The sequence below is a fragment of the Dasypus novemcinctus genome, chromosome 10 (genome assembly GCF_030445035.2).
Source record: "Dasypus novemcinctus isolate mDasNov1 chromosome 10, mDasNov1.1.hap2, whole genome shotgun sequence".
NCBI lineage: Eukaryota > Metazoa > Chordata > Mammalia > Cingulata > Dasypodidae > Dasypus > Dasypus novemcinctus.
Window position 1 is genome coordinate 7,951,605 of NC_080682.1, and position 11,678 is coordinate 7,963,282.

At 54.2% G+C, this 11,678-nt stretch overlaps 2 protein-coding genes across 3 annotated transcripts in view; one reads left to right on the forward strand and one right to left on the reverse strand.

The window, feature by feature from the left end:
* The window catches only part of CCS (copper chaperone for superoxide dismutase), a 29,017-nt gene extending 23,469 nt beyond the window's left edge, over positions 1–5,548 (reverse strand). For both annotated transcript variants that reach the window (XM_004463622.4, XM_004463621.4), the window contains exons 1-2: positions 5,423–5,548; positions 5,052–5,124 (exon numbers count right to left, since the gene is read on the reverse strand). In XM_004463622.4, the coding sequence (XP_004463679.1) occupies positions 5,052–5,124; positions 5,423–5,461 (112 nt within the window). In that variant the 5' untranslated portion in view covers positions 5,462–5,548. The remainder of the gene's footprint in view (positions 1–5,051; positions 5,125–5,422) is intronic.
* Positions 5,549–5,692: 144 nt separating this feature from the next.
* Positions 5,693–8,521, forward strand: CCDC87 (coiled-coil domain containing 87). The gene has a single exon (XM_004463636.2). The coding sequence runs from the start codon at positions 5,711–5,713 to the stop codon at positions 8,291–8,293; it is 2,583 nt and encodes an 860-aa protein (XP_004463693.2). The 5' UTR covers positions 5,693–5,710; the 3' UTR covers positions 8,294–8,521.
* Positions 8,522–11,678: the final 3,157 nt, after the last annotated feature.

Here is an 11,678-nt window from a genome sequence, read left to right on the forward strand (position 1 = left end):
CAAAAATAGGAATGACGTGCTGGTACGTGCTGCCACATGGATGGACCTTGGAAGCTTCAGGCCAGGTGAAAGGAGTCGTCACAAGACAGCATATGATGTGATATCATTTAGAAGTGCCCGGGGCAGGCCGGTCCACACAGTCAGGAAGTAACCACCGGCTGCCTAGATCTGAGAGTCCTGGGGGGTTGGGGGAATGATACCTGAAGTGTGGGGGGTTTCTTTTTGAGGTCATGAAAATGTTCCAAAATTGACTGTGGTGATGATGGAACAATAACTTGAATACACTAAAAACCACTGACCGGTACACTTTAAATGGCTGAATTGCATGGTATGTGAATTATGTAAAAGCTGTTACCAGGGAAGTGGACTTGGCCCAATGGAAAGGGCGTCCGTCTACCACATGGGAGGTCCGCGGTTCAAACCCAGGGCCTCCTGACCCGTGTGGAGCTGGCCCATGCGCAGTGCTGATGCGCGCAAGGAGTGCCCTGCCACGCAGGGGTGCCCCTGCGTAGGGGAGCCCCACGCGCAAGGAGTGCGCCCCATAAGGAGAGCCGCCCAGCGTGAAAGAAAGTGCAGCCTGCCCAGGAATGGCGCCGCCCACACGGAGAGTTGACGCAACAAGATGACGCAACAAAAAAAGAAACACAGATTCCCATGCTGCTGACAACAGAAGCGGACAAAAAGAAGAACGTAGCAAACAGACACAGAGAACGGACAACTGAGGCACGGGGGAAGGGGTGGGGAAGAAGGGGGAAAAAAAAGCTGTTACCAAAAAAAGGGGGGGATGGGAGAGAACTATCACCCTCCACAGGAGTGCTTTACCCTCTAACTCACCTGATACTCAGTCACCCTGTGAGCGGGGTCCAATTACCTCTATTTTACAGATGAGGAAACCGAGGCACAGAAAGATTAAGAAACTTGTTTAAAGTCACACTGTAGAAAGTTGTGGAACTGGACCTCAAGCCCAAGCAGCCTCACTCGAGTGGCAGTGTTAAACCTGGCCGCTCCGCTAGCCCTGAGCAGCAGCCCTTGGGCCCGGGCTGGGTTGGGACCCCCGCCTCTGTCCTGAGGCAGGGCCCTTTTCCCGCGTGTAAGGCACACTGCTCTGAATCCAATCCAGTTGTGCTCACGGGCTGCCAATTCCATGTGGTCCACTGGGACCAGGTCCAAAAGTTAGTGCGTCAGAAAAATAGCCTGGGGAGTCCTGACTGCCCTTGAAGTCCCCGGGGTCAGCCCTGCATGTCCACAAGCCTACGAGATAATGGCTCCATGCCTCGGCTGTGAGGGCCAGCGAGCCAACTCAAGGCCGGAAGACGAGGAGCTTCTCTTTTATGCAGCTAGTCGGGCTTTCAAGCCTTTTAAGAGACCTTTTTGGGGAAGCGGATGTGGCTCAAGTGATAGAACTTCCGCCAACCATATGGGAGGACCTGGGTTCGATCCCTGGGGCCTCCTGGTGAAAAAGAAGAGAAAGCGTGCCTGTGCAGCGAGCCGGTGAGTGCGAGTGCCTGCGTGGTGAGTGCAAGTGCCCACACAGTGAGCCAGTGCCCGCACGAGTGCCTGCATAGTGCGCCAGTGCCTGTGCAAGTGAGTTACGCAGCAAGATGATGATGCAACAAAAGAGAGACAAGGGGAGAGTCAAGGTGAAGCGCAGCAGAAACCAGGAACTGAGGCAGCACAATTGACAGGGAACCCCTCTCCACATCAGGAGTCGCCAGGATTGAATCCCAGTGAATCCTAGAGGAGAGAAAATGAGAAAAGAAGACAACACAGACAGCAGAAACAGCAGGGCAGGAGGAGGGGAAGGGGGGGAAATAAAGAAATAAATCTTTTAAAAGAGAGAGACCTTTCGAATCCCTGGGCCTGTGGTTAAAAAGGGTTTCATTCTGCTTGCCTCTTCAGGTCCCCTGCAGCACTGGTGACAGTGTTGGGGGAGGGGCAGAACATGCCAGAAATCAGACAGACTTAGTCATCGCATCCCCTAGGGCCCTCCCAATAACCAAAGCTCCCCAACTTCACACAGCATCTTATCCTGAGCCACCTGGCACCAGTGACAGCTCCAGGTCTGCAGGCAGAGGCACCTCTGGATGCCTAAAGGTTGCACAGGGAGTGTGGGGCAGGATGGAAGGGGACTCTCGTGTCCTGAGCCCCCAGGTGTGCCATGAGCAGAGTGCTCTGTTTTCCACGCACCACGATGGAGATGCCACCCTCCTGCAGCTGGGAGGGGGACAGCGGAGGCTTGAGGTCACGAAGCCTGGAGCAGCCTGACCAAACCCAGAGCTGATGCTTCGTCCCCTCGCCCCACACCAGGCAGAGTGTGGCCCCAGAGGACTGGATGCCTGAGGCTCCAGGAGCTCAGACAAGCGTGCAGTACGGGGGATTTCTCTGATTCATTCATTTTACAAATAAGGGCAAAGCACTGATCACACGCCATTCCCAGGCAGTGGGGCTACAGCAGGGAGCATGTCACCTGATGTGTCTGCCCCCACGGATCATGTCCTAGTGCAGGGATATGGACACCGAATATACCCACCCGAGACAGATTCAAACAGTGAAAAGTGTGCGCGCTCAAGCAGGCATTAGGGAATGACTGTGGGCAAGGGGCAGCCACGTTAGGGCCTCCTTTGAGCTAGTCAAGGAAAGCCTCTCAAAGCCTTAAGCAGGGAGCGGAGGTGGCTCAGATGGTTGAGCGCTTGCTTCCCAAGTATGAGGTCCTGGGTTCAAACCGCAGCACCTCCTGAAAAAAAAAAAAAAAGCCTTTAAGCAAAGGCCTGAGTGCAGTCAAGGACAAGCATTCCAGCAGAGGGAACAGCATGGGCAAAGGCCCTGAGGCAGGACCCACCGCCACGTGTTCTGAGAAGGCAGCCCCGTGTAGCTGGGGCTAGGACTGAGGAGAGGAGCAAGATCTGAAGCTCTAAGTAGAGGCCCAATCAAGCAAAGCCCTGCTGGCAACAGGAAAGAATCTGGATTTTCATCTTCGCAGAACGGGAGGCCACTAGGAGAGGCCGCAGAGGATGGTGGCTGAGAGTCTGGGCCCTGGAGCTGAACTCCTGTGTCTGCCACATGCTGGCTGCATGGCCTTGGACAAATTACTCAACTTTTCTCTTGAGTTTTCTATTCCGTTTCTTCATCTGTAAATGGAGCCAAGAGTATGACCTACTCAGAGGGTAATTAAAGGCCTAACTGAGCTGTCTCCTATACAGCACCTAGAGCAGTACCTGGCCCCTCGGAAGCTCTTGAACATTATCACTGGAGGACCTATAGCGGGAGAGCAAGAGTGGCTCACGTATGGTTTTAGAAACAACTCTGACCTTGACATGGAAAGGCTTTAGCAGGGAGCCCACCGAGGAGATTCTTGCATAGTTCAGGGAGAGGTGAGCGGCCTGCCTCTGGAGGCTGGTACTGACAGAGAGGCTGGATCCTGGGTATGTTTTGGACACACAGAGGACAAGAGTTCCTGACAGTCTAGCCTTGGTGTAGCTGGGTTCCTGGGCCCTAGGCTCTGCCCAGGAAGAGCTGATGCTCTGCTCCTGAAACGCGACGGCAAGAAGAGCCTTAGAACTGGGCGCCCTCTGAAGGCAACGTGAGTGGGAACCCAGAAGGATGGCTCCCCAGAGGAGCAGCGGTTCAGTTCTGCTGGCTTCCTGCTGATGTGAATGTGCCATCAGGGCCCACACTGGCGGCTCTTCCCACTTACTTCTTCGAAGAGCCAGACTCCTTCTTCCCCCAGGTTCCAGACCCCCAGGAGAGGGCAGTGCTCTCTCTGGCGCGCACTTTCTCTCTCCTGAGTTCTGGGAAACTACAACTCTACAACTTCCCTGCTCGGCCGGCCCGTGAGAAAGCCAAGCTGGTTCCAGCTGTAGCTATCCAGACCAGAAGAGGCAGTCACCAGCAGTCTGCGGCCTAAGAAGCCTGAGGGGGCTGCACACTGCCCCGTGTCGGTCAGAAAGTCCAGCTCTTTGCTCTCCCAGGAAGTGGAGGGCCTCACATCCTGGGCAAGCTTTGGTTGGAACCCTCCACACTACTGGAATAGCTCCACCTCCAAGAGATCTTTACTCTGCCACCTGGAAACACAGAGTCTGAGCAAACCAGCCTCAAGGCCTATCCCCCTCACATCTGCCATCACTTGTAAGCCCTTCCTCTCAGACTGCCAAGATTTAGGGGACTCCCTCACCTGCCAAAGCCTTTTCTCAAGGGCTTTCCAGGTTATCAACTAAGTTACTCTTCACAACCGTCTCCCGGGGATGGGTTCTATTATCAGCCCCATATAAAAGCTGAAGAAACAGACACAAAAGGTAATTTGCATGAGGTCTCAGTACTATAAGGTGGTGAAGAGGTGATTTGAACCCAAACACTCTGACTCCAGAGCTCTTGCTCTACACAGAGTCCAGGGCTCCCGCTGTCCCAGTTGCAGAATCCATCCCATTCCATTCCCTCCAGAATGGCTCTTCCATGAAGGCCTCTGGGAGCAACACCGAGGCAATGCAGGAGTGCCCATCTTTACCTGAGGCTAGTGGTTGTGCCTGATACACCTGGAGCTTTTCCCCTAAAGCTCCCAGGGCTGGGCCCACGACCAGGGCTAGGCACCTTTTGAAGGACTGGATAAACGTTTAATAACCTCAGAGGAAACCAGTTCGCAGCCCCCCAGCTGGTGACTCTGCATTCTTAGGTCTCTGTGCCAGGTCACCTCCAGGCCAGCTGGTTTTTGAGAACCAGGAGCCCTCTAAGATGGCCCCGTAGAACTGCCAGTGTTCCCGGGAACTCCCTCTGTAGGAGGAGCTATACTCAGCCTGGCTCCTCCCTCTCCAAGGCACCCGAGTTCAGGACACCAGAGGGACAAGGCAGTTAGAGCAACGAGAGGAGCTCTGGCAGGGCAGGGCAGGCCGGCGACCTTTGCCTCTGGGTCTCTGTGTGACTCTGACAACACCCCCTCCTCTCCCTGGATCTCAGTTTCTGCATCTGTAATATGGGAATCGAGCTGGCCAAAGAAATTTGCCTGGGCCCTCCAGAGGCCTCCGGACAGGTGTCCTCCCGGAAATTTACGTGGCTCTTACCTACTACCCCTCGCAGGGACCTGTGCACCGCGTCCACGCAGCCCTGGCAAGTCATCTGCACGGCGAACTCCAGCTGCAGGGGCGGCAAGCACCGGCGGATGAGAGCTGACGGCGGAGGCCGGCGGCGTGCATGTCACCCCGTTTCACTCTCTCCCCTTTGGCCACCCCCAAGGCCTGCAGAAACGTTCCACGTGACCTCTCCCCGAGTACCCACTTCTCTCTAACTCATGATCATTCCAGGACCGTGGTTCCACCCCTCCAGCGATCACGCCAGGGGTCCTGCTACCCTCGCACCCCAGCGTCCCCCCGGGACCCCATGACCCGCCCCAGCTGCCCGCCCCTTTCTTCCCTCTCAAGGCCTCGATCCCCACCGTGCAGGAGGGCCCATGGTCCCCCGACTCCGACGCCATCCCGGACCCAGTCGCCGGCGAAGCCCTCGGCGCGACAGCTCCAACCCCCAGCAGCGCCCCGGGGGGGCGGAGCCTCGGAGGTCACCCTTTGCTCCGCCCCCCGTGCGTGCGCCCGCCAGGCCCCGCCCTCCCAACGTCTTCCGAGTGGCGGGCCCTGGCCGCGCAGGCGCACTCGGGCCGCCCGGCCCCTGGTTGCCTTGGTAACGGCTTGGCCTCCGCCGTAGCCACTGAGACAACGCGCTTGCCGAGATGGCGCGCCAGCAGCGGGAGTCGGAGGTCCAGAGGTTTTACCACCGGTTGCTGCAGCCGTTGTCGCTCTTCCCCCGCCAGGCGACGCCCGTGGAGCCTCGGACGCGCCGCCCGCAGGAGAGGCGGCTGCTGGAGATCCTGTCGCGCCCGCGGCTGACGGTGGCGTCGCTGTGCCGCCAGGTGGCCGAGCGGCTGGCCCGCAGCGGGCTGACGGCACGGGTGTTTCCCGAGGACCGGCACCGCCTCACCCAGGTCATCTTGGACGAGCTGAAGTGCAGCTGGCGGGAGCCGCCCACCGAGCCTAACTTGAGCCCCAGGAACAACCAGAAGCTGCGGCAGCGGCTCGAGGCCCACGTGCTGCTTACCAGCGAGCAGCTCTTCTTACGCTACCTGCACCTGCTGGTGACCATGTCGGCCCCTGCGGGCGTCTACACTGAGCCAGCCACCCTCACACGGCTGGCCGCTAACCTCGCCAGGGACTGCACTCTCTTCCTTACCAGCCCTGAAGTCTACCGTTGTGTGCTCGCAGACTTCCGTGCCCTGCTAAAGGGGCAGGCCCTGGGCGCTGTGGCCCCGAAGTACCGCGGCAGCCCCATCGAGGCTTCCAAGCTCTGCCCTGTCCCCGGGCCTCACAGCACCGGCTTCGATCACGTGCCATGCTCCAGCCTCAACCTCAGCTACCTCGTCCATCTCAGCCGTCCGCCAGAGTTTCTCACTGAGCCGGATCTGGACCCCATGAGGGAACTGAAGGCCATCCCCCAGCTGAAGAAGAGAAGGTCCCTCCGCTGGCTGTCCTCCATGCCCAAGAAGAAAGAATTCGACTTCATTTCCTCACAAATCGTGTCACTGCCCAGCTACTTTGAGATTCCCACCAGTGGGGCTAGACCCACCCCGTACTTCCCCCACTCCTCTCAACGCCGAGGCCACAAGTCCATGCCCTGTCTGCGGGAAGGATGGAAGCTGGCCGATGAGTTAGGTCTTCCTCCCCTCCCCCCTCGCCCCTTGACCCCGCTGGTCCTAGTTGCGGAGAGCAAATCCGAGCTGGCAAAGGACACTGTGGCTGAGGATCTGAAGCAGATGGTGAACATCAAGTTGGAGAGTGTCGGCTTCCGATCGCCGGACTCCGGCCTGCCCCCACTGCTGGGGGCCCTGACCCGCTACCCAGCTGCAGGGCACCGCATGAAAGAGCTGCAGAGGCTGTTGAAGGCCCTCCAGGAGGAAGAAGCCTCTGGGCAGTGGGACCTCCAGTCTCCCAAAGCCCCTCCACTTCAACCACAGCCAGTGACCGTGACTCTGAAGCTAAGAAATCAGATCGTGGTCCAGGCGGCTGCTGTGCAGGTTTCGGATAGAAACTTTTGGGACGCCTTCCACGTTGAGGGGGCTGGAGTCCTGTATAACCACCTGGCTGGTGAGCTGGACCCCACACTCATTGAGGAAATGGATAGCCATTGCTTTGTTGGCAGTAACATCCGGGAGGTCTATAAGGAGTTGATGAGCCGTGTCTCTGCGGACCACTTCTGTTTTGACCACGGACCCCTGATTGAGCCTGCAGCTGATAAGGACTGGTCGGCCTTCCTCTCTTCGGCCTTCCTACGTGAAGGAAAACAGTATCATGTCATCAACCCTGAACTGGCCAATATTCTCTCTCAGGAAGCAAATGCTTTCCAGCCCAACCCTGAGAGGCTGTCTTCCTTGGACTCACTCAACCCAAGCAAAACCGGGGATAGGCGGATGAGCAAGGCCCCTTGGGTGAACTGGGGGGCTGCCAGCTTGTCCGGAGAGGACTACTTCAAGTACCTCACCACCCAGGAAACGGATTTCCTCCATGTCATCTTCCAGTTGTATGAAGAGGAGGCATCCACGGAGGTAGTGGGCCCTGCTAAAAAGTCTTTGGAAATTCGTCGTCCTCCTCCCTTGCTAGAGGATAAAGAGCCCTGGGACTTTGTGCCGGGCGAGTGGGATTGCAACATAGTGCTGGAGCACGGACTGGGGGTTGAGAGGTTGGATCTCCTGGGAGAACCCCATGAACTCCTGAGCCTGCAAACGCGTCTGGAGCGGCTGTGGTCCGTGCTTGAGGTCCCCGACAAGGACCGGTTGGATATGGCCATCAAGTACAGCTCCAATGCCCGTCTGGGGCAGCTGCCTTCCCTGGTGAGTGCCTGGGAGCATGCCCTGCAACCTATTCAACTGCGGGAGATATTGCTGGGGAGACTGGAGTGGTTTGAGCGACAAGCCTCGGACCCCAACCGCTTCTTCCAAAGGACCGGCGTGTGCCTGAGTCGCCTCCTGGAGGAGAATCAGATCCGCAGCCATCTGTACAGGAAGCTCAGTCAAGTGGAGGCTTCTTTGGTTTCCCTCTTGGAGGAGATTGAGTTAATCTTTGAAGATCCGGTGACCTTCAAGGGGCGACGCTATCTGGACAAGATGAAGTGTGACAAAGTGGAGATGCTCTACTGGCTGCAGCAGCGGCGGCGGGTTCGCCACATGGTCCCGGCCCAGAAGACCTCCCACTCGTCAGCCCTCTCGAAAAGTCTCAGCGCCCAGCCTTTAATAGCTCCGGGAAACACTCCCATTACCTTTTGAACAGGCCAAGTGCCCTCAGATCCCTTCCCCAACCCCCTGCAGCTCATCCAGACCTCTTGACTGCATCAGAAGAAGAAATAGGGGAACATGAGGTTCAGCAACATCGTGCCTCCAGCTGCAGAAGGGACTGAGACTAAGACTGTCTTGACAGTAAAGTTCTTAAAAAAACACACACAACTCAAGCCCCAGTATTCCCGTTTATACATATATATATATATTTTTTAAAGATTTATTGTTTTTATTTATTTCTCTCCCCTTCCCCTACCGTTGTCTGCTCTCTGTGTCCATTCGCTGTGTGTTCTTCTGCGTCTGCTTGCATTGTCAGGTGGCACCGGGAAACTGTGTGTCTTTTTTGTTCCATCATCTTGCTTCATAAGCTCTCCGTGTGTGCGGCACCACTCCTGGGCGGGCTGCGCTTTTTTTCACGTGGGATGGCTCTCCTTGCAGGGCACACTCCTTGAGCATGGGCATCCTGGCATGGCAGGGCACTCCTTGCGTGCAGCAGCACTGCACGTGGGCCAGCTCACCACACCAGTCAGGAGGCCCTGGGTATTGAACCCTGGACCCTCCATATGGTAGGCAGATGCTCTATCAGTTGAGCCACGTCTCTTCCCTTCCATTTATATTAAGCCATGCACAAAACAGCCAAAATCTTATATCTCAAAGGAACTGAGATCATCCCTTGGAGTTCATTGTAATGGGAAATGTCAGGTGGAGGCAGACCACGCCCTTTGGAAGGACTCAGTTTAGCATTCCTATTAAATTGACTGATTAGAGCCACAGGTCAGATGCTCTTTGGCATAATGGGTAAGGGCTGGGGCTCTGGAGTTAGTAGACGTAGGTTTAAATCTTGACTGGGTAATGTTGGACAGGTTACCCAACTTCTCTGCCCCTGGGTCATCATATGTCAGATGAAGCCATTGGGTCAAGATTGTCACTTCTTCCAGTTCTAGCATGCTATTGGTAGAATTGAAAATTTAAATGTTTACCACATAATACAAGCATCTGGTACAAAATACACAAGGACTAGAAGTAAGTCTCTTTCCTATCTCTGCCTCTAGTACCTCAATTTCCCTCCATGGGGATGACAACTCTTACCGGTTTCCTTATTCGGCAAATACTTATTGGGCAACTGCTAGGTGTTAAATATTTAGTTCATATCAGTGAACAAAAAAAGGATCCCTACCCTCTGAAGCGTTTACTCCTCTTGTGGGAACACAGACAATAACGTGTAAATATAGTACCTAACCACACTGAATAATGCAACATCAGGAAGGCATAGGAGAGCAGGGCAGGGAGGATCAGGGAGGGGCAGATGCAGTTTTAATTGGGGGGGGGGGGTCAGGGTCGGCCTCACTGGGAAGGCGAGATTTGACCAAAGGCTTGAAGGAGTTGAAGAAACAGCCTTCCAGACAGAGCAGCCAGTGCAAAGCCTCAAGGCAGAAGGGTGTCTGGCATGTCCCAGGAACAGCAAGGGGGCCACCGTGGGTGGAGTAGAGCCAGGGGGAGAGAGGAAGTGCCAGGGTCATGACAGGGTGCCAAGGGGCAGGTTGGGTTATGGAACTCCTGGTAGGCCATTGTATGAGCTGCTCTGGAGATAGTTGCTGCACGTACAGGCATCTAGGCACCCATTATATTTACAGTGACACCAGTGGTGTGTCCTGCACTCCCTGTTTTACACCTTGCTCTTTACACGTAATATGTCTCAGGCTCTTTCCATATCGATACATACCGAGGTGCCCATTTTTCTGACAATTATTTAGAATTCCACTGTGTATATTTCATTTAACCATCCCTTATTATTGGACATTTACAAACAAAAGCTGGACTCTAAAATACATCCTTGTTTATCCATTTAGCATGTGCAGCTCTACAGCTATATAGTTTAAATTCCTGGAAGTGGAATTGTTATGTCTTAAGCCTAAAGCATTTGTAATTTTGATAGATACTGCCAATTGCCCTCCACGAAGGTTGTGACAATTTACACTCTCATCACCATTGCACAAGTACATCTCTTTCCCCATTCTCACCACTAGAGCATGTTATCAAATATTTGGATCTTTGTCAATCTAGTAGGTGAAAAATGGTATCTCCCTTGAATTGTAATTCGCATTTATGTGTGAAGATGCATTTTCATACATTTATTTTTTTTTTTTTTTAAAGATTTATTTATTTATTTAATTCCCCCCCTCCCCTGGTTGTCTGTTCTTGGTGTCTATTTGCTGCGTCTTGTTTCTTTGTCCGCTTCTGTTGTCGTCAGCGGCATGGGAAGTGTGGGCGGCGCCATTCCTGGGCAGGCTGCACTTTCTTTTCACGCTGGGCGGCTTTCCTCACGGGTGCACTCCTTGCGCGTGGGGCTCCCCCACGCGGGGGACACCCCTGCGTGGCACGGCACTCCTTGCGCGCATCAGCACTGCGCATGGCCAGCTCCACACGGGTCAAGGAGGCCCGGGGTTTGAACCGCGGACCTCCCATATGGTAGACGGACGCCCTAACCACTGGGCCAAAGTCCGTTTCCCTATTTTCATACATTTAAAAGCTGTTTGTGTTTCCTTTTTTGTAAACTGTCCGTGCCCTTTTGACACTTTTCAACTGGTTTTGACATTTTTTTTTTCCAGAACTTTTTATATATTCAGGAAATTTCGCTAACACATCAGTAGTTAAGATGAAGTTCTTACCCTGTACAGAAACCTGCCCCTGCATGATTTCTTAAGATGGCTTACAACCACCTTGTGAAGGTTCCGAAAGGTTAAATAACTTCCCCAGAGTCATAAAACTGGTAGATGAGAGAGCCAGGACCCAAGCCCAATTCTATCTGACCCCAAAGACTGCGTGTGTCTTTTTGGTGTATCGATTGATTCTGTGAGATAGGGTGAGAGAACTCCTAAACACAGCCTGCCTCCCCTGCCTGTCTGGGCAACGGAAGAGGCTCAGGAGATCCAAACAATCTCCTCCACTCACCATTTGCCAGTCGAGAAACTTCTACTACAACAGGTTTTGTTTGGAAAACCAAACAGCACTTCTCAAACTTTCCCACCAAAGTATCCCTTAGCTGTGGAGGAAGAGAAACACGTGTCTTTGGCTTGGGGGAGAAGAGGAGATGGATAGAATCAGTGTTAGCCTGAGAGGCATGAAGAAAGTTCTTTAAAGTCTACCTTTTACTTTAGAAATTTAGGCACAATTGGCCTTGGACTCCATAATAGGTCCATGTTCGTTTCAATACAGAAATAAAGCTTGAAATTGCTAATCCTTTAGTTGAACTGGCCCTCCAGGAAGATTTGCTCTATTTAGTATTTACACTTTGGCTCCATGTTTCCCATGGTGTACCACTGCTGCATTCTCCAGAAGTTGCAGATGACCCAGGGTAAGAAACGCCACAGCAGGA